Source organism: Schistocerca cancellata, chromosome 3, assembly GCF_023864275.1.
Source record: "Schistocerca cancellata isolate TAMUIC-IGC-003103 chromosome 3, iqSchCanc2.1, whole genome shotgun sequence".
NCBI lineage: Eukaryota > Metazoa > Arthropoda > Insecta > Orthoptera > Acrididae > Schistocerca > Schistocerca cancellata.
The window spans coordinates 168,728,234-168,754,101 of NC_064628.1; the positions used below are offsets into that span (position 1 = coordinate 168,728,234).

General features: G+C 41.4%; 1 protein-coding gene across 1 annotated transcript in view; it reads left to right on the forward strand.

Moving 5' to 3' along the window:
- The window catches only part of LOC126174797 (juvenile hormone esterase-like), a 130,125-nt gene that overhangs the window by 22,287 nt on the left and 81,970 nt on the right, over positions 1-25,868 (forward strand). The window contains exons 3-5 of the mRNA XM_049921168.1: positions 13,287-13,431; positions 15,605-15,790; positions 22,173-22,363. Coding sequence (XP_049777125.1) covers positions 13,287-13,431; positions 15,605-15,790; positions 22,173-22,363 — 522 coding nt within the window. The remainder of the gene's footprint in view (positions 1-13,286; positions 13,432-15,604; positions 15,791-22,172; positions 22,364-25,868) is intronic.

Consider the following 25,868-nt stretch of genomic DNA (forward strand, 5'->3'; position numbering starts at 1 on the left):
ACGCCTAAAGCTGTGTTGGAACTGTCGGTGGCAATGGAAAAATTTCTGGTAAGATCTGGGTGCGATAAAAGTGGTGCATTCAACAAGGCTTCTCTCAGGTTCACAAATTCAGAATGTGCTTGCTTATCCCAAGACCAAGTACTGTTTTTACCTGTCAGTTGACATAATCTAGGTGTGTCTAAAGCAGAGTGATGAATAAATTTACGAAAAAAGTTAATCAAGCCCAAAAAACTGCGTAGTTGCTTTTTTGTCGTAGGAACAGTAATGTCACGTAGAGCTTGAAGTTTTTCCGGATCAGGTGCAATGCCTTCCGCTGAAATTACGTGTCCAAGAAATTTTATAGAAGTTTTGCCAAAATGCGATTTACTAAGATTAACTGTGAGTCTTTGTGCATGGAAAGTTTGTAACAGTTGTTCAAGAATCATATTGTGTTCCGACCAGTTAGCTTCTGCGATAAGAATGTCGTCTACATACGTCGTAATTCTGTCCTTAAGTTCTGTCGGAAGTATAGTGTTCAAACCGCGAATAAAAGCTGCAGAAGAAATAGTTAAGCCGAATGGTAATTTGCAAAATTGATAACAGTCGCCGAAACAGAGAAAAGCTGTATATTTTCTGCAATTTGGATGAAGTTGAATTTGCCAAAATCCCGATTTCAAATCTAATGTAGAATAAATAGCAGTACCGTGAAATTATTGTAGAAGTTCCTCTAGTGTCTGTGGTCGATCTGTTTCATTAATAATAATGTCATTAATGTGACGTGAATCAAGTACAAGGCGAAGTGAGCCATCTTTTTTCTTAACAATATGTAGCGGGTTTATGTACGGACTAACTGCTGGTTCTATAATTCCTTGATCAAGCATATCCTGTAATTCTTTTTTAACTTGTTCTCTGTGAATATATGGAATGGGATAATGCTTTGCTTTAAATGTGTCGTGCTGTTTCACTTGAAATTCATACATAAAACCGGACATAGTACCAGGAATGTTGTCAAAAACTGGAGCTTGTTGTAAAAGAATTTTGTGTAATCGCGTTCGTTCGTCGTCTGTAGTTGCACTGCTTTGTCTAACTTTATCGGACATCATTTGCATTACGTCGTAGTCAACTTCGTCTGGAGTATTATCGTTGTGTACGTACGTATTCGTGAACAATGTGGGATTACAGTCTATGTTACGTGTTGCGGAAATGACCTCTGTGCGGTTAATTGTTTGTTCTTCCGCAGATAAAGAGTGCTGAAATTCTAAAGCCAATTGTACATTTTCATCCTTTAACATTAAATAAGAATTCTGAAAATCAATAACTGCGTCGTGTTGTACCAGGAAATTCGTACCTAAAATTACGTCTGTTGTCAATAAAGGAACAATCCAAAAATTAGAGTGGAAAGTATGACCTCCAATACAGAATGATAAATGCGTCTGTAATTTAACGTCTACTCCTTTACTCGATACTGCTCCTTTCACTTTTGTTTTGCCTAAAGGTAATGTCGGATAAGTATTCTCTTTGTTGCATTCGTTAAAAGTCTCCTCATTTATTACTGATATAGGTGATCCATAATCAATTACTGCTGAGAATTTCGATGAACCAATTTTGATTTCGATAACAGGATGTGAAATAGTTTTCTGAACAAAGGGTCTTTCCTGCAAGAGAGTGTCTCTGATGTCATCAAAAGTAATTACATTTTCGTGAACAACATTTTGCTTGTCTGAAGTAGTGCTTCTATTATTGGAAGATGCGATCTGTACAGTATCTAGTCAGATTCTATCTGACGTGTTATTATTATTAGGAGGATTCTGTGGCATTTCTACTATTTGAACAGTTCTATTACTTCTTCCAGACGTGTTACGCTCTGGATGATACCTACTGTCGGGTTCATTCATGAGAATAGGTTCTTGTGTAAAATTTTGCTGTTGGTATGTCCGACTGTTGTTAGATGTACGCTGAAAATTGTTCTCATTATTTTTACGCCTGTCGTAATAGTCATTCCTATACGGTGTATTGCGATAGGAATTGAAATACTGCCTTCTTTGTACGTAGTTGTTTCCTTGCTGCCGTACGTTACTATTTCTTGTATCAGGGACTATACGTGCGCGCGGCGAAACATTAAAGCCTGGTTGACCTTGTGCATTACATTGTTGGTTACGTATGCTAACCGGCTGGTTTTGATGTTGTTGTTGTGAAATACCTCTATTGTTACTAAAGTGTGGTTCCTGTTGCTGAAAATTTTGACGAAATTGATAATTAGAATTTTGGCTGTTACCAAAGTTCTGGTAGTTGTCGTTTCTAAAGCGTCTGTTACTTTTCCTATTGAAATTACGTCCATGATCATAATTACTGTAAGTTTGTTGACCTTGGTTATTATACGAAAAGTTTTTGTTTACAAATGAATAATCAGATTGCTGTACTTCTAAAAGCTGCAACAGATCCCTGAATGCTGAAATGTTTTCTTTTTGCTGGCCCGTTAGAAGTGACACTCGTAATGACCGTGGTAATTTGGAAATGCATAATTGTATAAGTGCGGATTCACTGTACGGTTCACTTAGGTACTGGTTCTGTTGCACCATGTGCTCAAAAAATTGCGTTACACTGGGAAAATTTGAGTTTTCATAGTTTGGCAAGCTAATTAACTGATCTTTAATTCCGCGCTGTGTCGTCTTCGACCAGTACGCTGACAGAAAAGCATTCTGAAATTCCTCTACTGAATAGCATTGCCTCGCGATCGGTCTCATACGAGTTGCCGGTTCGCCTTCCAAAAAACTGCAAATAAATTCAAGTTTATGCGTTACAGGCCAAGTCGGTGGAAGAGCAAAGCTAAATTGTTGAATCCAATCCAGTGGGTGAATCTGCGTTCTATCGTTTTTAAAAACTTTAAACTTTCTCACTGACAGAAAATGTTTGTAATCGAAATTATCATCTCTGTGTGATGGAACAGGTTCAGGATCGTAAGAGTATCTATTGAACTGTGGTTGTTCGGAATCTAAGTCCCGTACTCTGTGTAGATTACTCAAATTATATGCACTGCGTGAGTCTGGCAAATGTTCGAAAAGTGGCGCCTGCTGTGATGTGTTATTAACTGAAATATTTTTAATCTCTGTTACTTCTTGCTGTAAACTCGACAGTTTTCTACGCAACGTGTTGTTAGACGAGTCGATCTCATTAATTGTCTGCTGCAAATTTTGAAATTCAGGTGTTTGGTTAAATGAAACCGGTGCAGTATCGTCTGATTTGCTGTCATTAGCACTTTCGATAGCATCAATACGACTGGCCAATTCATCATATTTTTCAGTCAGTATTTTTGTCTGATCATCGGTTTTAGAATCGGACGCATTAATCTGTTTTTGCAACTTACACGTAGTCTCGCTCAGTTTTTTAACATCAGCTTTGATAACATCGCAATCCTGTGTTAGTTCTAATTGTTCGAATCTGTCTGTCACTGTTTGAATATTTACTGTGTGTGTATCTGTTTTTGATTTAAGATTGGAAATTTCGTCACGTAATTCTGTGTTCGACTGTTTGATGGAATTAATTTCGTCGGACACTGAGGCAATATTGTTGTCTACGTATGTCTTCGCTTTCGCGAACATTTTACGTTTGTCTTCTTGTCTCTGAGCCGTGATTGTTTCCATGACTTGTCGTTTTACTTTGTTTTGATCTTGAATAAATTTGCGGAAACGCGTATCACTGTTCTGTATGTGCTGATTAAAGCGTTCGTCAATCTGAGTGTTCTGCTGTTCGAATTTCGCGTCTATCTTTGCGTCCACTGTGCGCGAAAGTTCTGCTGTCATTGCTTTAAACTCGTCGCGTAATTGTGTAGCTTTTTCAGAGCATTGTTTAGCGACTCCGCTAATTTCGTCTCTGAGTGTTTCTGTTGCGGCTGTTTGCATTTCCCTTAATTCTTGCGCAACAGACTTAATTTCTTCGCTATTTTTTTGTGAACAAGCCTCAATTTCCACGCGTAACTGTTCCTTAGTGTCATGACACTGCACGGCAACGGCTGCAATCTGCTCGCTAAGCTGTCTGGAATTGTTGTATAATTTTTCATTAAAGTGTTGTTTGAGATTTTCATTATCTTGTTTGTTATCTTCTCTCTGTTGTCTGACCTGTTCACTAAGTTCTTTGTGATTTTTGTCTTGTCTTTCATTCTGTTGTTTAAATTCTTCCCTAAATTGTAGCAGTATTGCCAAAATTGGATCCGAGCCTAAATTAGCATTTCTATTATCTGTGCTGTTTAATGGTGGATCTGAAATTGTTTCGCTTTCTGTAACCATTTGGTCATTCTGTAATTTACAAAAACGTTTATCAGTCGCATGTACACTGTCAGTAATTATTTCGGAATTACATAACTCCGGCGTACTTTGTGTAGCTTGTTCATTTTCATTAAAAATATTTGTCTGTACGTTACTTGAATCTTCCAAACCGGTTGTGTTAAGCTGGGTAGCGCTCATTACAATAGAGCGTCCCGCGTCATCAATTGTCGTCAAATTAACAGAAGAGACAATTGAGTTCGTTTGTTCATCATTAAGATAAAAGTCATCATTATTGGTTGGAATGCACTGATTGTCAGAGAACGCAGGATTGTCATCATTACACTGCGTGTCACAATTACTATCGGTCACGTTGTTTAAGTCGGTAAATTCATTCATAATACCTCGCGATACACTATTCATAGTCTTTCGCGGCATTTTTACAGTAGTCACAATTATACACAAAACAATAAACACAAATGCAAAAACAACACACAAATACAACAGAGCAACAAATTGCCGTTGACCTGTAGAAAGAAAGTCACAAGATTAGTAAAAGCGTAGCGCCAAATCCTAATTATATCTAAGTAAATAAGAGCAGATATCTGACTGTTGTTCAAAAGATTCTCAACGAAATACGATCCTGGACTGGGTGTCGCCAAGTGTAACCTCCCCACAATAATTTACAAGACAAAGCCAACAAAAATGTGAAATTCGCAATCTGACTCTGGTGTAAGCTTCCGCAAAAATAATGAAAAACATTTCAGTGCTAATAAAACTTCTGTGACAATGAAAATTCAATTAAACCGAAATATCGGTCTTTGGCCCTGTGCAAATCAGAATTAAATTCTTACCTCATTGTAACTGCTAGTCACATTTCTGCTCTTATTCTTGCGCACAGCTTGGAGGAACTGCATTGCAAATAATAATATTCCTTTTTTTTTTTTTTAATTTAACTGAGACTTTTGTTTTTAAGGGAAGTGGAACGAAATTTAGTTCAATAAAATTGCTTTTGAAATCATAATTATTATTGGGGCACTTGTCGGAAATTAATTACAATAAATGAACTTTACATTATCTGAGGATTACCTTAATTAACAATATACCTCATTCAGCATCTTGACCAGTGTTGCCGACAGACTACATCACACAACCGCACTGGGCTGCTACTACTGTACTCCACGACGACTACCACTGAACTGCTCTCAACGACTACTAACAGAGTACTGCTCGCAACACTCGCGCGGTCAAGCGCAGACTAACCACGAAAATAGGCTCTCTGGTCAAAGATTTTAACGTGCCTCACCATCGCTGCTACGTTACATACGTGTTTCAGTGTCCATTTTTAACATTTGCTTGTTGCCGTAGGTGTTTCCATTCTGCTATGGTGTGCCGATTGTTCGAGGGGTGGTTCCAGAAGGGATTTCTTGATTTTAATCGTGTCGTACCATGCAGATCAGCGAGTATTGAGAGTGTGATGTAAGCAACATTTTTTGCATTCCTCTTTGGATTACGTGGTGCCTGCGGAGTGAGGGAGTTTCAGTGTTTGCCAGCACAGAGAGTCATGGTGTTGGGATAGGTCTCACTGTTCGAGTTATTGTTCGCAAGGTGTCATTTAGGCGAACATCTACATTACTGACGCGCGTACTGTTGGCCCATAAAGGTGCACAGTATTCTGCAACGCTGTAGACTAGAGCCAAGCACGAAGTGCGCAGTGTCGTAGCATTACTTCCCCAGGTAGAAGCTGCGAGTTTCTGGATGGTATTGACTCTGCCTCTGAGTTTTTGGCTGACATCCTCGCTGGTGTTCTTTGAATGTTAGGCTGCGGTCTAGTTTAATACCCAGGTATTTTTGGTGCTCTTTCGTGTCTTATATTCTGGCCTGCTATATTCAAGGGCAGCTTCCTGTCTGCTTGCTTGTTTTTCAGGTGCATCACTGAGCTTAGTGTTTTTGATGCATTAAGGTTCAGTTGCCAGGTCCTGTAGTAATTATGAAGCTGCACCAAGTCAGAATTTAGGCCTGATTCCAATTGTTCGAATGACTCTCTATGCAAAGCAATAGCCAGATCATCGGAATATGCGAACTTCCGTTATTTTAATTGCAGCATATCAGAGATATGCCCCTGTAGTCGAGCAATTTCGTTATCCTGAAAGAAGTCATTCAAAAGATGTGCACGATGGGGGCGTGAATTGTCCACGAAGACGAATACCTCGCCAATATGCTGCCAATATGGTTGCACTATCGGTCGGAGGGTGGCATTCACGCATCGTACAGTCGTTACAGCGCCTCCCATGATCACCAGCGGCGTACGTCGTCCCCACATAATGCCACTCCAAAACATCAGGGAACCTCAACCTAGCTGCACTCGCTGGACAGTATGTCTAAGGCGTTCAACCTGACCGTGTTGTCTCTAAACACGTTTCCGACGATTATCTGGTTGAAGGCATATGCGACACTCGTCGGTGAAGAGAACGTGATGACAATCCTGAGCAGTCCATTCGGCATGTTGTTGGGCCCATCTGTACCGTAATGCATGGAGTCGTGGTTGCAAAGATGGACCTCGCCCTGGCCGTTGGGAGGGAAGTTGCGCATCATGCAGCCTATTGCGCACGGTTTGAGTCGTAACGCGACGTGCTATGGCTGCGCGAAAAGCATTATTCAACATGGTGGCATTGCTCTGTGTTCCTCCGAGCCGTAATCCGTAGGTAGCGGCCATCCACTGCAGTAGTAGCCCTCGGGTGGCCTGAGCAAGGCATGTCATCGACAGTTCCTGTCTCTCTGTATCCCCTCCATGTCCGAACAACATCGCTTTGGTTCACTCCGAGACGCCTGGACACTTCCCTTGACGAGAGTCCTTCCTGGCAGAATGTAACAATGCGGACGCGATCGAACCGCAGTAGTGACCATCTAGGCATTGTTGAATGAACTACAGACAACACGAGCCGTGTACGTCGTTCCTTGTGGGATGAATTGAACTGATCGGCTGTCGAACCCCCTCCGTCTAATAGGCGCTGCACATGCGTGGTTGCTTACATCTTTGGGCGGGTTTAATGTCATCTCTGAACAGTCAAAGGGACTGTGTCTGTGATACAATATTCACAGTCACCGCCTGTCTACAGGATTTCTGGGAACTGGGTTGATGCAAAACTCCTTTTGATGTGTGTATCATTCTTGTTACTTTACTAGTATATACCTAAATTGTATAGCAATGTTTAAATGACATCTTTTGGCCTACAAATGTATTTCTTTGATATCTCCTTCAGTTTGTTAGTAGCTTCCATGCATCACTAATGCCGACCTGGCTTCCAATCGGAAGAACTGACCAGACTCTTCCTCGCGGATAGTGGTTCAAATGGCTCTGAGCTCTATGGGACTTAACATCTTAGGTCATCAGTCCCCTAGACTTAGACTTACTTAATCCTAACCAACCTAAGGACATCACACACATGCCCGAGGCAGGATTCGAACCTGCGACCGTAGCAGTCTCGCGGTTCCGGACTGCAGCGCCTAGAACCGCGGATAGTGGCCATGGTGTTTAACCAAATAAGAGTTATCTACTTCCAAAAAACACGCATAATACAACAGATAATATTGACTTCTCTTTGGGACAAATTTGAATTAAGTATAGCATATTACTTAAAACCGTCTCTGTTCTGGTCTAATACAAAAGTCCGACTGAAACGGTCTGCTGTAGCGGCTTGGTATTTTTCCAGATACTAAGACATGAAGATGCCTGGAACATATGCCCAGAAATAAAAGAGAAAGACAAAACAAATACGGAGTCGTGCTGCAATGGCACTGGCCACCTTGACATGGAATATTGGTCACTATGTAACCGTTCAATAAATAAATAAATAAATAAATAAAATCTAGTTCGTGTATATAGTTCCATTTATCATTTAAAATATTTGATTTGATACCTTGTAAAACTTTGAATTAAAATGTGTAAGTGGTAACTTTCTAACCATGGTGAAATTCCCTTTGAGTGACCACTTCACCCCCCCCCCCATCCCCCAACCACCTCCCTACGCTCATGTGGCCCGAGGTGCCTTCCGACAACGCAAATATTTGCTCTTGAGCTAAAAAGTTTGACGACCTCTTGTCTAGAGGATACGGCAGCTGGAAGCCAGCAAGCATTTGCGAAAGAGATATTTCCTTTGCAACGAATCGAATGCCATGCATAAAACTGATACTCGAGACAAGTGTACCTACTGCAGCGCCTTTGGCGTTTTATTCTGAGTCTCGTCTGTTTAGCGAGGTCATTTTCGTGTACATGTAAGGGCCAAAACTGTATGTGTTGTGAAAAACTGTCGGTTGTGTAGTCTGTCATCTGAATGGTGAAGGCGAGGTTATGAGGGACTACTCGTTTTGAGAAAAAATCGAAATATAGTAACAAAATGTAGGAACAAGCAATGATAACAAAGCTTATTAATAACCAAAGCACAGTTCATGGCGGTAGTTCTTGTGAGAGGTCGCGTTGTAAATTATTTACCCTCCTGAGAACTGAAAGAATACGAAAATATCACGCAAACGTTTCAGAACATACGCATTTATTTGCTCGAGAAAATATAAACGTGCAAACACATGGAACACCATGTCTACAACGCAGTAAAAAGCTGCTTCTTCTTTCCCCTTTCTGTCTTCCTTCCTTGCTCAGTACCAAATAACATCGAAAATTATTTTTCTCGTCATATAATTCTGACATTTCCACTGTTGAAATAACTTTCATTAAAACACGTGTATTTATTTACGTTTTTGTTTATGCATAGTGTAGCTTTTTCTCTGTAAAACGTAAATACGTTTCTACTTCCTGATATTTTTTTCTCTCCTGTAAGAGAACACTATTATGAAGTATTACCAGGACTTTGGATAAGATTTCAGTGTCTCATGAAAAGAAAGCAAACAACGGAATAAAGATTAAGAAGACGCGACAGCATAATACCCATTTCTGTAATAGGAATGAGCTCCCCCAGAATAGGTTAAAATCCGGTGTCATCAGACGCCGCTGTACTCCCCTGTTTCTACGCATGCTCAGGTGCACCTTGACATGGAAATTTAGAAGACAATCGGCACCATCCATAGATTATTGACTTTATAGACACTCTTACGTCATGACGGGTTCGAATTTACACGCAGGCACAAAAGGCACCCGAACTTCGAGAAGTCGATATTGACCAGAAAGTCGCTCGTATGAAACAGGTTTAAGAGTTACTTGTGACATTCTGTTGTATAGACCCTTGCGTCCGTGTTAAATTAGAGTATTGTCAAGATTATGAACTGATGAAACGGTGTGGCCACTAATTGGCCTGTAATTTGAGAAGCAGTGTCTTCTGTAAGTCAGTTATATCTCGATGTAAAATTTATGGCCTTGTGAGACCTGAACACTGTAAAGCAGTGATTTATCTGGGTAACAGTATTTTGGTGATACGCTTTCAGTGGTTCAAGTTGTCTGTTTACGTGCCTTGTTAATTGATTTACGTTTTTTTATTCTTTCGCTGTAGGGCCTGCTTCGTGTCCGTGCTGTCTCTGGGTATTTGCTTAGGTGTGGGTCGCAATGGGGTGTCCTCGTGCGAATTTGTTGACAAGTGCACGTTGTTTCAAGTAACGTCCACTGCCCGTTTCGTAAAGTATCTATATTGGATGAGATATGTATATTAGGTTAAGATTTCCTGATTATGTATTCATTTGTGCATCCCTAAAGTTTTTCTTTATACTGTGGGCTGATAGCTTATTTTCATGAAATTTTATGTTGTAAAATTGGGTGTTAAGTCAGTTGGATAGTTAAGTTTAAACTAACGGTTCATTTTGTGATATGTATGCGCTCAGATATTTGCGTGGTTCATACTGTTAGTAAAATTAAATTACAGTTGGTTGAGAGTCCACGCTCGCGCACCTCTCAGCCAAACTTCAGTCCCACAGAAACCCCGCGTCATAATTTTCATGTCAAAACTACATACTCCCCTAAAAGTAGTACACGAACTGAAGATTGGTGAAAACACGAAACGAATCTTGGCATAAATGAAGCTACGTAAAAAGTCACCGTTTGCTATGTTTCCTAAATCCTAGAACACTATAGAGGGAAATCGTTACATCGCTACTAAACCATCCTAAATTTTACTGCTCCAAATTTTATTCAAAGAAAGTCTTCATTTACATCTTATGCACTAGTTAATTTCTGTTATTTGATTTACAAGTATATGTTATATGCGAAATAAATACGATATGTGCTGTTTTATCCCCTATAATATTAATGTCACTGCTCAAAACTTTATTAGAAAACAATTCATAATTTGTGTTATGCGTTAACTCCAAGAGTATAAGGTGTACAACTTTGCCTCTGCCGTTTGCCGATAGGTGGCGACAACGGTAAGTAGCGGTCGAAAGAAACAGATCGCAGACGTCAGACAGTTAGCTTGGACCTCGGTCAACATTACCTCATTCAAACATTAGTCGATTTGTGTCTGCATCATAAAGTTGTTTTTGATTCAAAATGTCAGTTTACGAGCCTAATTCTCATCATTTGCGGGAGGCATTACTGTTTTGTTTCAATACGAAGAAAACAGCAGCTGAGTCTCATCGAATGCTCTCAAGTACGTATGGTAAGGACGCTATTAGTGAAAGAACGTGTTGTGAGTGGTTTCAACGCTTCAAGAACGGTGATTTTAACGTCGTAGACCGGCATAGTGGTAGAAGAGCTAATGTTTTCGAAGACGCAGAATTGGAGACATTGCTGAGCGAAGACTGGCGCGAAACTCAAGATGGATTGGCACGATTAGTGGTAGTGGCACAGCAAGCCATTTCAAAACTTCTCAAGGCTATGGGCATGATTCAGGAGGAAGGAACTTGGGTTCCGTGTGAGCTGAAACCAAGAGACATTGAACGGCGTTTTTGTGTTTGTGAACAGTTGCTTAAGAGGCAAAAACGGAAGGGATTTCTGCATCACATTGTGACCAGGTACGAAAAATGGTTTCATTACGGTAACCGTAAACGCAAAAAAATCATGGGGATATCCCGGCCATGCTTCCACGTCGACAGCCAAACCGAATATTCAAGGCTCCAAGATCATGCTCTGCATTTGGTGGCACCAGCTCGGCGTCGTGCACTATGAGGTGTTAAAACCAAGTGAAACAATCACTCAATTAATGCGTTTGAGCAGACCATTGAAAGACAAACGGCCGCAATACAGTGAGAGGCACGAAAACGTGATTTTGCAGCACGACAATGCTCGACCCGACGTTGCTAAAGGGGTCAAAACGTACTTGGAAACGTTAAAATGGGAAGTCCTACCCACCCGACGTATTCTCCAGACATTGTTCCCTCTATCACCTGTTTAGATCAATGTCGCATGACCTGGCTGACCAACACTTCCGATCTCATGAAGAAGTCACAAATTGGATCGATTCGTGGATCGCTTCAAAAGATGAACAACTTTTTCGACGCGTGATTCGTACACTGCCCGAAATATGGGAGAAAGTAGTGGCTAGCGATGGAAAATACTTTGAATGATACATGTGTAACCAATTTGTTTCAATAAAGCCTCAAATGTTGGCGAAAAAACGGCGGAAGCGAAGTTGTACACCTTGTAATATACATACAAAAAGAGAGTCTTCTGATGTAGACACTACTATTACAATCCAAGTAAGACCTATATCGGTGTTCTGCTCAAATTACTCTTCAGAAGTGGTTACAAAATGTCGTCGCCATTCTTCGTTTAATCGAAGGACAAAATTAGCATTCTTTCCTCCCATGGCATTTTTGTTGTCTTCAGTTAATTCTCCATCTTCTGTGTCTTTATCAGCTTCTTCAAGGAAATCATTTTATATTTTGGTATTACAATCAGCACCATCCATATTGCGCTATTTTAGTAGCAGAAGACGAGATTAGCACTGGAGAGGGCCAATATGATTAAACTAACATTCTTCTAATCGTGACTGCTTGGTAGTTCACCTAAGATGCCACACTAATTTGAATTCTAACGAATATGCCTACTATTAGAAAACAAGCACACCATTACAAAACATTCCTAATATTTACGACAAAAATATCAATATCAGCAAACCGCTGGAATCAGACAATAAATAATCCAGTCTTTCTTAACAACGATGTTCATTGTTAAGGTACTCAAGAATATGTGTCGCTAATGAGTCCAGAATGGCGGGAACCGCAAAGAGATATCAACTGCAATCGTAAATTTTACGAAGGTTTAGTAAAATAGGGTTAAGTAATTTAGCTTCCACATTATGCTCAATGGCAATGGAGAAGCGGTTTACTAAAAATTGTTCTTCGGATCCGCCAGTAAACACTGACGAAATTTAGGACAAAAAATTTTATATTCATCCTTTCCATTGCCTAAAAGAATTCTGACTGTCGTTCTCCATGAGACTGGGATCCAGTTCCACCTTACTTGCTTGCGATGGAGCACAATTTGACGTCTGCAGTAAACTGTCCGTGAACTGCAAGGGAGAGACCAATTTTGATATTTAAGGTCATAAATACAGTTCACAGTACAAACAAATAAAGCACTAATACGCCTAGACAAATTATAGCACTTCATAAGTAATGCGAGCACCCTCATTCTTTTTGTGTCTACCAATTATAGTGCTGAGTTTGTGATAAGAAGATAGCTGTCAACGTAACTTTTCTGTCCCTCTATCTTCTCATTTTTGCTCCTTTCTTCTTTCTCTTATTTTCTTTTAAATGGAAAGCTAGTCATCTCTTTCTGATTACGGAGATTTTGCGTAGCTTCTGTCAGCTGACTTGTACTTTAACGCCATCCGTTACAAAAATGTAATATCAAAAGTAACCATTAGAGTCCGACGGTGAAAATTCTGTAGAGAATGTGCGTGCGACTGAGCGAAATATTCAACAAATTTTTTTGACTTATTAATTTTCATGTTTTCTCATTTCAGCCAGTTGCCTCTTAAGGTGAGTGCCACGTTGTGCATTTTCGTAAGAATTTCATATTTGCTGGTATTGTGAAACTACATTCTGGATAGTTAATTCAGAACTGTTTGTAACGCATACAGCTGTAATTTAAATGCTTTTCAGTTAAAACCTGCTGTCCCTCTTCCGGTAATGTTTTTCATTCATGGAGGTGGCTGGATAGGAGGCACTGCAAAAGGGTACGAGGCAGGATATCTCCTTGATCACGACGTCGTTCTCGTCACCATCAACTACCGTATCGGTGTTCTAGGTAAGCAAATGTGTTCAAAGTGATCTGATCTGAAATTAACCAGATAATATGAAAACACTGCACTGTACACGGGACACGATTACAAATAGAAGTAGACAATTTTCATGCTATTAATCTGCGTGCTGTGAAAGGGTTCCCAATTACACTGTTATTCAAAATTTAATCTACAAAGAAGGAAACCAACATATTTTTCTGATTAATTCTCATTTGCTTTGCTCTCTTCAGTTGTTATGTGGAAGACCACCACTGGTTTGACTGTTGTTTCGTCTGCGTGTCTTCCCTCGTATCATGATGTCCCGGTGACCCTAGCAATTTCTGACAAAAACTTAACGCTGCCATGTTGTTCACAACTGGAGAACCGCCGAACACGTGAAACAGAGTTCATGACAACAAACACTGCAAACTAAGACTTTCGGAGGGATGACAGGTTGCCAAATAATACAACACGCTGTTGGGCAGGAGCGATGTCTGGAGCAGCCGTTATGTTGATTCCCTATTCGTGTTTCGTAAGAAAGTACCCTTAAAAGTGATGGATGGAGACGTTGCAGCCGTTCAAGTGGAACACTTTATTTAAGACTAAAAATTTATTGAGTAAAGTAATCCCTATAGTAAACTCTGTTACAATAGTGTTTTGATTTCTAGTTCCTTGTAAATGTGATGAGTATATGAGTATATGGTTGTGCTATATTGTATATGAAGCACCTCTGACTTAAGAATGCGCTACGGGACGAGGAAATGGGGTTATGTATGTGGTTTCAATGTTTAACGTTGTGCTTGGTGTTTTGTGTGTGTCTGGTATCGATCTCTAAAGTGGCGCGTAGCGGTTGTTTTGGGCGTTTGGGAGAAGCCTCTGGTGGTTCTTGTCCTAAACTTAGAATGAGAATGTGGGACGCTGTTGGTATTGTTTCGTAAAATTTTGTGGATTTGTCCTCAATAAACGAGTAGATTATGAGATGCCCTAAAAGATCTCTTATATATGTGTGGGGGACGTACCTACCAGCGCCTGAGAAGACACGGAAAACTTTGCTTCGCAGACACTTCAGTCTTGTTAGTATAGTGTCTGGTGCCATAGACCACACTTCTGAGCAATACTGTATGACCTGACGTACGTGCTGGCGCCAGAGGAGTAGTCTGCACTCTACGGTTAGTAAGTTACCTTTCAGGAGTGGATACAACCCACAGAAAAGTGTTCCATTTGTTTGCTGCAGTAGTGAGATGCTTGTTCCGTGTTAGGCGTCGATCAATCTCAAGGCCCAGTTATGTTACAGAATTTCTCCAAATCAATTCCCTGCCGTCATTGATGGTCAGGGAGCTTGATTTTGGGGGTGAAGTAGATCGCCTCGCACTTTGTGGGGTTGATCTTGATGTTCCATCAATTACACAACTGCGTAGTCTTGTCCAGGTGTTGCTGCAGGTTGAGATGTATTTGGAGAGACTGCCTTTACTTTTTCAGACGGTGGTGTCATCGGCATAGAGAGCAATCTCCTCACCGATTTGCTTAGGAATGTCATTTGTGTATGTGGTATAAAGGACCGGACCTAAAACCGAACCTTTCTGGATGCCTGATGCAATTTTCCGTGTCTAGCTGCACTTGTCTCCGTTCCTAACGAAAACTGTCGCCCTGTAAGGAAGGAGTCAACGATCTATATTATGTGACCTGGGCACTCAATTTGATCTACTTTGTAAATTAGGCCATCGTGCCCGACACGATCAAGTGCCTTCTCTATGTCCAGGAACACTGTTCCTGTTGCTCCTCTCCTTGCCCTGGCCAGGCAAATGTGCTCCACCAAGCAGAGGGATTGCTGGAAAATGGAATGCTCGGTGCGCAGTCCAAACAGTTCCAGAATAAGGATATTGTTTTCAGCCAGGAACTGACAAAGGGGTAAAGGGATGATTAACTCTTGGATTTTTGTGAGGCCAGTTAGGAGGGAAGTGTGTCTGTTGACTTCGGGAAGGAGTAAGGTCTTGTTAGGTTTGGGTAGGGTGATGATCTTCGCAGCTTTCCTCGCTGCGGGAATGTATGTTAGCTACAGGCAGACGCTATAAACGCTTGCGAGGAATGTTATGGCCGAATGAGTTTAAAGAAACTGACCAAAGAACATTAATTTTACTCCATTTACACCTGGTCAGTGATCATTCATGGAAGCTTGATAAACAATTTTTATTTTAACAGGTTTCCTAAGCACGGACGATGAAGTTTGTCCGGGTAATTACGGTCTCAAGGACCAAGTGGCAGCGTTGAAGTGGGTTCAGCAGAACATCGAGGCGTTCGGCGGTGACCCTGGCAACGTGACGATCTTCGGCCAGAGTGCGGGAGGAGCTAGTGTGAACTACCATATGTTGTCCCCTCTTTCTAAAGGTACGTTCTGATAGCTAAACATACATATTTAGACTAGGGACATATTTCTAATATACAGGGTGGTCCATTGATCGTGACTGGGCCAAATATCTCAAGAAATAATCATCAAACGAAAAAACTACAAAGAACGAAACCAGACGGCGCTATGGTTGGTGCGCTAGATGACGCTGCCATAGGTCAAAAAGATATCAACTGCATTTTTTTAAATAGGAACCCCCATTTTGTATTACATATTCGTGTAGTACGTAAAGAAATATGAATGTTTTATTTTGACCACTTTTTTCGCTTTGTGGTAGATGGTGCTGTAATAGTCACAAACACAAGGCTTACAATTTTAGACGAACAGCTGGTAACAGGTAGGTTTTTTAAATTAAAATACAGAACGTAGGTGGGTTTGAACATTTTATTTCCGATGTTCCAACGTGATACATGTACTTTTGTGATCTTATCATGTCTGAGAACGCATGCTGTTACAACGTGATTACCTGTAAATACCACATTAATGCAACAAATGCTCAAAATGATGTCCGTCAACCTCAATGCATTTGGCAATACGCCTTCCGTAATGTTCGCACATGCATTGACAATGCGCTGACGTATGTTGTCAGGCGCTGTCGGTAGATCACGATAACAAATATCCTTCACCTTTCCCCACAGAAAGAAATCCGGGGATGTCAGATCCGATGAACGTGCGGGCCATGGTTTTGTGCATCGACGACCAATCCACATGTCATGAAATATGCTATTCAATACCGCTTCAACCGCACGTGAGCTATGTGCCGGACATCCATCATGTTGGAAGCACACCGCCATTCTGTCATGCAGTGAAACATCTTGTAGTAACATCGGTAGAACATTACGTAGGAAATCAGCATACATTGCACCATTTAGATTGCCATCGATAAAATGGGGGCCAATTATCCTTCCTCCCATAATGCCGCATCATACATTAACCCGGCAACGTCGCCGATGTTCCACTTGTCGCATCCTCTGTGGATTTTCCGTTGCCCAATAGTGCATATTATGCCGGTTTACGTTACCACTAAATGAATGACGCTCCGTCGCTAAATAGAACGCGTGCAAAAAATCTATCATCGTCCCGTAATTTCTCTTGTGCCCAGTGGCAGATCTGTACACGACGTACCTGGTGCATAGAAATATGGTACGGATGCAATCGCCGTTGATGTAGCATTCTCAACACCAACGTTTTTGAAATTCCCGATTCTCGCGCAGTTTGTCTGCTACTGATGTGCTGATTAGCCGCGACAGCAGCTAAAACACCTACTTGGGCATCATCGTTTGTTGCAGGTCGTGGTTGACGATTCACATGTGGCTGAACACTTCCTGCCGGCGGGAGTGGCCTAGCGGTTGTAGGCGCTCCAGTCTGGAGCCGCGCGACCGTCACGGTCGCAGGTTCGAATCCTGCCTCGGGCATGGATGTGTGTGATGTTCTTAGGTTAGTTAAGTTTAATTAGTTCTATGTTATAAGGGACTGATGTCCACAGATTTTAAGTCCCATAGTGCTCAGAGCCATTTGAACTATTTGAACCTATGGCAGTGCCATCTAGCGGACCATCTGATTTCCCCCTTCAGGCTAGACGAGTTCCGTTCTTTGTAGTTTTTTCGTTTGATTCTTATTTCGTGAGTTATTTTGCCCTGTCACTATCAATGGATCACCCTGTATAATTTAGCTATTGTTGTGATTGCTCGAGAGGAATAAAATTATTAGAATGCTTAAAATTTACGCTTTGGTTAACAAAATTGGTTAAACAAGGTTAGTTACGTGAATCAAGAGACAAATGTTTAAAAAAATAGCTTTGTTTGGATATAGGGTGATGACCTACTCAGTTTTCCTCTCTGTATGTAGGACAGATGAAGCGATAAGATGTATGCAATTTCTCCGTATACTTTCTATTTGATAGTGTTGCTGGAACTGGAGGCATTAATTGTTCTCTTTCTTTACATTTTTAAAGGCAACTCCGTTGATAATACCAAATGAACTGAATATATTCTTTATCTTGTCATACATTATAAACAAAAAGTAAATCTCTAATAAATTCCATCGAACATAAATAGTGAGAAAGTGAGCTGTTTACAGCTTCTCCTCTGTTATGAAAATGACTAATGTACAGCTGGTACCAAAGGAGCTTCGAGTACTAGACTCCAATGTAGTTATACTGTCCATAAAAGCTCTAATGATATGGTTACTGCATAGAAGATAGAAATTAAAATGTAGCATCAGTTCTGCATTTGCCAAAAGTTTAATCCCTCTATAGCGTACAACACGGAGATTGGTTTCCAGCAGTACGCCGTTCCCTTCTTCTGCCAGCCTTCCTCATCAGTTCCGTGCATGTAGTGCATCCCACGTCATTCACAAATTGCTACAAGTATATCATCCTTGGTTGTTCCTGGCGATTCCTCCCATTGTCCACTTCTGCTATTGTTCCCGTGACGTTAGTGCGCCTTGATAAGTAACCTGCGAGTTTGTGTCTTCTTCTTTGGATGTGCCTCCACAGAGATCTGGTTTCCTATACTCTTCTCAGCATCTCTTCGTTGGTGGTTCTGTCACTCCAGCTGATCTTCGTCATCCTTCTGCAGCAGTAAATCTCCAGAGCCTCTAGACGCCTTCCCTCTTGCCTTGCTCCTGTCCAAGTGCACGACCACACTCCAAACAAATGCTATCACGATTCGTTTCCTTATTTCCAGACTGGTTGTATTTCTCTTGAGTAAGTTCTTTCTGAAATTAATTGCAGTTTCGGTCTGCTGTATCTGCTTACTATTTATTCCCGACTTTTACCATCCTCTGTGATCCTGCTTGACAAATAGGAGAATCCCCCCTACAATTTCTAGCTCCTCTCTTTTAATTCTTATTCATAAAGCTTCGTACTCTTCTTCAGCATTGCATACCACCACTTTAGTCTTTCGCTTGTTTGTTCTCATACCATGCTGATAACAGTGAATGCTTTCCATTGTGCTGAAGACCTTCTGTAGATCTTTTTTTGTCTCCGTGAAAACAGAAATATCATCTGCGTAAAGCAGCACGTCTGTCTTCTGCCACAATTTTTTTAGCTACCTTTGCTGTACAAGAAACGATGGAATCATTGGCAACTCTTCATATTGTGCGAAGCATAATATAACTCAGTTGCCGTTCTCCATCGCTTTTAATTGTTACTGGAATTACAGCTTGTTTCTGAAATGACTGTTGTATTATTGAAACAGCACAGATGACCAAAACAGTAAGGTGTACGTAAATAAAAACATAGTTAAACAACTCAGGCAAGCGGCAGTATTAACTGCAAACACAGTACAGGTATAATGACGTTGAAACGGTTGGTCTTAAAGACGTTAGTTCTCTACAGTCTCCTTTGCCATGAGACAGTAAATTCATTGATACGGAAATAGCTTTCAGAAGATCAGTATAAACAAAGTATGAAACACAGATTATACATAAAAACCTAAAGTATTTGTCATATTACACAGTAAACAAAACAAAAGAATACGTTGCGTTAAGAACTGAGAATTGCAGTGGATAATCTGATTATATCAAACAACATATTGTAGACTACACTTATCCCTAATAACTAAATTCCTTATGCAGTGCTATGGCATGCCATCTTTGAGACGGCTCACAAGTTTCTGAGGATAGGAACCAGTAACTCTGTAATAACAGTGCTGTTCATTAGAATTTTCCTCGGCGTATGTTGTCTAGCTGCATGTCCACTTCCTACGATGTCTGAAATGTTGTCAGTACGATTCGGGTATAGAAATATCATTGGAGAAGTTGTATGTAGGTCTTCTTTTCTTAAAGGACTTCTTCGAAACCTATTGTCTCAAAACACACCAACGTTAACATCTTATAGAGTGGAACCTAATCGGATTGCACCTCTGTAAAGTACGCTATTTTGTTGACTCTCAAAATAACCAAATGTAAAATACTGCGTACAAATAGGCGGAGAGCACTGCGCACGCGGGGATGAAAACTATAACGACTTCATAAAATTAACCGTAGCGAAGCCAGGTGAGAGTCTAAGGTTTGTTGGTTCTTAGGAAATGTAATCCATCCACAATGGAGCCAGCTTACAGAACCCTCGTTCGACCGATACTTAGTATTGCTCGTCAGTCTGGGACCCGTACCACAAAGAATTGATGGAAAAAGTAAAGAATATTCACAGAAGCGCATGGCGTTTCGTCACAGGTCCGTTTACGAAGAGGGAAAAACATCACGGATATGCTCATCCAACCCCACTGGCAGGCGTTGTAAGAGAGGTGTTGTGCTTCAAAGTGTAGTTTGCTGTTAAAATTAGGTAAGCATTCTGTATTAAAATACTCAGCCTATGTGTTGGTTTCTCCTACGTACGCCTCAGGAAAAAATTCGAACTCGCTCGGAGGAGTATCAGCAATCGTTTTCCCTATGACTGGGAACAGGAGTGTGAGGAAGTGACCGTGTATGACGCCAACAGAGCTAAGAAGCCTTTCGGCTTGTACAGGGTGGTCAGAAACAGTCTGAAATGCTTGTAGGGACGTTGCAGGATATGTTATGTTGAGAAAAGGTTGTTAAGAAAAAAATACCTTACGTCGCCCCGTTTCCGAGTTGGTTATCACTGAAGTTAGCCAATGAGGCCGTTGTATGCGAACATTCAAGAGACCCACTAGATACAACAATTAGTTCAAGCTGTTCTCATAGCATACATGATAGCGCACGGGACTGTTCACCCTTTGCCTCGGGGTCGAGCCTTACTGCCTTCTCAGATCCAATTTTTGTACGGCTTTCATGTTTGATCTTAGGAAATCAAACGGAGTACACGTCTGTCTGGTCTCTGGCGGGCCGCATGAATTTGCGCTCGCAGCTGACGATTGGTTAACTCCACTGCTAATTAACTCCGAAACGACGCAACGTATCGATTTTTTTCTTAAAAATTATTTCTCTGCACAACCTACCCTGCACCAACCCTACAAGATTTTTCGTACTGTTTCTCACCACCCTATACAGTGAATCACGTAAGTATACCATCACTTCAGGTGACGGCAAAGATGAAGATATGCGCGGGAAAAGGAGCTAACCCTCAAATATAAAAGCTTAGAGATGAGTGTTTCCATCTGTTGCTGAACAAGGGAACTATCAAAATTGACATTGGTCTCATCAATAAATATCACATTAGGACATTTAGGAATGAGACCAATGTCAGTTTTGATAGTTGCCGTACCCAGCAACAGTTGGTAACACTTATTTCTAAGCATTTACATTAGAGGGTCAGCCCGTTTTTCAGCGCATGTCTTCTTATAAACTGAATGTCCTGAGTATCCATTCCCAATATTATCAGAAACTCGAACTTCAAATGTGGAACAACATGCAAATATGGTTCAAATGGCTCTAAGCATTATGGGACTTAACATCTGAGGTCATCAGTCCCCTAGGCTTAGAACTACTTAAACCTAACTAACCCAAGGACATCAAACAAATCCATGCCCTAGGCAGGATTCGAACCTGTGCCGTAGCACCAGCGTGGTTCCGGACTGAAGCACCTAGTACCACTCGTCCACAGCGGCCGGCTGTTTTCTAGCATACTTCGACGTTTTCCTTTGAGCACTTCAGAAAATTTGTGGAGCTATACAATTTTGCAAAATTCTTAAGCTCTATACATATTTATAAACAGAAAATAGATTTTTGTATTAGTCAATGAGGAAAATACTAAGATATTCGTCTAAACTGCTTCTACAGGTTTCTCATTGAGGATTTTTTTATCACCAAGAGCACACACATCGATCTGTATGTGAAAATACAGCATGCGACATTTCGTATAGTACTGTGGTTAAGGTGAAACCACCTATCTTAATTTTAAGGCCGTTCTAACGCTATTTCTTGAGACATTGACAGCGTGTTCACAGAATATTGTGTTACAATCTCATATGTGTTACAGTGTTGAATTACAGTTAAGTTAGTGTATGGAATGTAAGGCATTATTTCTTTTATCGTGAAAGATAAAAATTAAATACGGTATTGACAATTGATAAAGTAATAAAATTCTGATGAATTACCTGCAAGAAAATTACAGGGAAAACTAAACTGAGTTGTTGGAGCAAAAAAAATTACTTGCAACAATATTCAAACATTGCTTCACTTCCCAGAAAACATAACTCTAATACACTCTTAAATCCTGTCTAGTAACTGAAAGCGACACATGGATTTCACAGCGTTTGCAACGAAATTGTTAGAAACTAATAAAATCGTTAATATTATTTATTTAGACTGTTTCTTAATCTTGGTAAGCAATAACTAATCACCATGACTTGTCGTGTCTGCTTAACTATTGTCAATTTAGAAATTTTTTCAGCATACGCCTTGGTCATTTACAAAATGATGAATGCTGTGTTTACGTTCCAGGTCTGTTCCAGAAGGCTATTTCCGAGAGTGGTGTAGCATCGGCAACTTGGGCGGTCAGAAGACCGGGTTTGGACAAGGCTCGCAAAGTGGCAGCCCTGCTTGGATGCCCTACAGAACCAAACACCGCGTTGGTTGAATGCCTGCGGGGCATCGATGCGTTCAACCTCACCGCTACACTGTTGCACTTCATTGTCAGTACTTGTAGATTTTCATCAATTTGAACATGAGAGCACAAGCTCCAAAAACAAAGTGGAATTCTTAGAAGTAGTACTGGACATAAGGTGAAATTACATGTTTCTTTTAATTGCACTACATTAGTCATTAAGTCGTGAAGAAAGGACATGTTACGCATCTCATGCCACGGAACGTAGCACTAAACTGCACCCAGCTGCTGATGCAGACAGTTTTCTCTTGCATATTGAGACCCGACTTCAGAACATTTTGCAAGCATACTGTATATTTGTCAGAAGTTAGGCAAGCAGGTTGTCTGTGTTGGCATGGGATATGCTGCGGTCGTAAAGTTGAACTTATTTATCTCATATAAGTATCTATCATTGGTAAGAAAATACCACCGAGTTGCATGAAATGGGAGCATTAAAGAAATCTTTTAAGCTGAGAAAAATTAGTGGGAGAGTAAATGTTGCTGTTACGTAAGCTGAGGCAACTAAAGACTCTGAACAAAGGAACAAGTTAGTCACTCCCAGAATACATCACGAAAAAAAAAAACAAGTAATATCGCCTCTGTTCTTGATAACAGCCTGTATTCGGCAAAGAAGAGACTCCACAAGTTTCTTCGGGTATTCCTTACCCAGCACAAGCCACTTATTGATGACTGAGGTACCAAATCGCGGAAATTCTTTACATCTGAATAGCAGCGGGCGATTTTTCGGGAAAGGTGAGGTGTGATAAGGTGCCCAACTGTTCGACAAACTAGCAGCACACACTCAGGTGACTAAAGCCATTGGATACTTGGTAATATCGTGACGGATCTCCTTGTACCCTGCATAGTGCAGCAGCTCGACGTTCCATGGACTAAATTAGTCGTTGGAAGTCCCCTGCAGAAATATTGTGTCATGCTGCCTCTATAGCCGCCTATACTTGCGAATTTGTTGCCGGTTCACTATTTTGTTCACTAGCTGACCTCTTCAGTATGTCCAACAACGTTCGATGGGATTTCTTTCTAGCAATCTGGCTGGCCAGATCATTCGCCCAAACTGTCCAGAATATTTTTCAAAAAATGTTCAAATGAGTGTGAATTCCTAAGGAGCCAAACAGCTTAGGTCATCGGTCCCTAGACTTAGACTCTACTTAAACTAACTGAAAGAAACCTATGCTAAGAACAACACACACACCCATGCCCGAACTCGAACTTCCTGCGGGAGCGGCCGGGCAGTCCGTGACATGACGCCTCAAACCGCACGGCCACTCTGCGCGGTAAATATTCTTCAGGCCAATCGCGAACAGCTGTGCCCCCAGAGACATGGTGCATTGTTAACTATAAAAATTCCATAATTGTTCTGGAACTTGAAGCTCATGAATGGCTGCAAATGGCCTCAAAGTAACAGAAAATAACCAATTCCAGTCAATGAACCGTTCGGTTGGTCCAGAGAGGCCAGTGACTTCCATGTAAACACAGCCTCCACCATTACGGAGCTAAAGGTAGCTTGATCAGTGGTTTGTTGACAACTTGGGCCCATGGCTTCGTGGTGTCTCCGCCACACTCGAAACCAGCCGTCAGCTCTTACCAACTGAAATCGAGACTCACCTGACCAAACCACTGTTTGCTAATCTCCTAGGGTCCAACTGATAAGGTCACGAGCACAGGACAGGCGTTACAGGCAATATCGTATTGTTAGCAAAGGCACCCGAGTAGGCCATCTACTACCATAAGCCATTAACGCCAAATTTCGCCGCTCTCTCCTAACAGAAACGTTGATTTCTGCGGTTATGTCACGCTGTGTTGCTTGACTGTTAAAACTGACGACTGTAAACAAACGCCGCTGCTTTCGGTCGTTAAGTGAAGACCGTCGACCATTGTTTGTCCGTGCTGAGAGGTAACGCCTGAAATTTGGTATTCTCGGCGCACCCTTTGACACTGTGGACCGCAGAATACTAAATTCCCTAACGATTTCCGGGAAGAAATGACCCATGCGCCTTTTCCATCTTCCACTTCGCATTCAAAGTCTTTTAATTTATGTTGTGCGGCCATAATCACGTCGGACCCTTTTCACTTGTATCACCTGAGTAAAAATGGCACCTCCGCCAACGCAGTGCACTTGTGTACACGATACTGTCGCCAACTGTATACAAGCCTACCGCTGTCCCATGAATTTGTCACCTCAGTGTGTGCGTGCAGCCTGTTAACACGGCTATTGTCTTCTGGTAACTGGAGTGTCCACAGCACGCTAATCATCAAGATATATCAGAAAAGAGCAATTCCTGCTCACCAATAATAATGGAATAAACGTACTCGCCATTTTCGCGGTAACATACATGAATGGGTCCAAGTCAGTCTAGGACAAACAATCCCGAAGTACAATAACATATGGTTACAATTAAAGTGCAGCTACTCACGGAGGTCAGTGTAGGCTGTAATTACCGTACGGCAGCGAAATTTGCTAGATATGTTAATGCGCTAATGTGGAACCGACTTACACTGTGAAAAAATTCGTTACAATCCTGACTATCGGATGCAAATCTGGCGCTGTATGTAATGGATCCTGAACGGAACATGAGCAGAAAGCGTCAAACGAGTAAGAAAGGCATAATGTTGATTTTTACTGTCAAGCGCTACTTACACAATTTGTTCACTACGAGCACCAGAGACGTCGACAAGATGCTGCATCCGTAAAACGATGTGATTAACAGGTGCTCGCAGTATTTCCTGCGGAATCTGACCAACGTGTTTCTGTATGCTGGCCTTTAGATCAGATATAGACCGAACGTGTCCCTGGTGAACGCGTTCTTTTAAACAGACTAAGAACCAAGCCACATGGATTCAGGTGACCTTGCAGGCCACCCATCAGGAAAACTTCTGGAGATAACACATTCGTGGAAAGTTACATCAAGCAGCAGATCTTTCTCTGGGCGAGCAACGTGAGGCATTGCCCCATCTTGCTTAATAACATTGGTTTCCACACAGTTGCGCTGTTCCAAAGCAGCAACCACATGCTGTACATGGAGGTCTCGATGACAGGCAGGCGCCACGGTACACTCGACAGGCCCTCTGGGTGTACTATATGTTGGACCGAGAATAAAGTGCTTGTCAATCGACACCATATAGTCAATGCGAGTGCAATGACTCTTCATTCACAACACTCTTTTCAGCAGCACTTCAGATTCGGCAGTTGTTTGTATTCGCTGCATCCGGTACTGCAAAATGTGCCTCATCACTCCACAAAATACTGCTCATCCACTTGTCGTCAACTTAGATCCGTGTCAGAAACCAAGAGCAAATGCGTAACACTGCTGCGGATCACGAGGTCTCAGTTGCTGCACCGTGTAGATCCTGTACGGGTGGCAGTGTTATATATACCGCAAAACTGTCCATGCTCTTGAGCATGGTATGGAAAATTCTCGTGGCACTGCTCGAGCACTAGCACTACACGAGGTATATGCTGCGTGGCCAGTTACGTCAACAGCAAACTCGTCAACAACTTCCACCAGGATAGGACGCCTACCTCTTCTAGGTGCCAC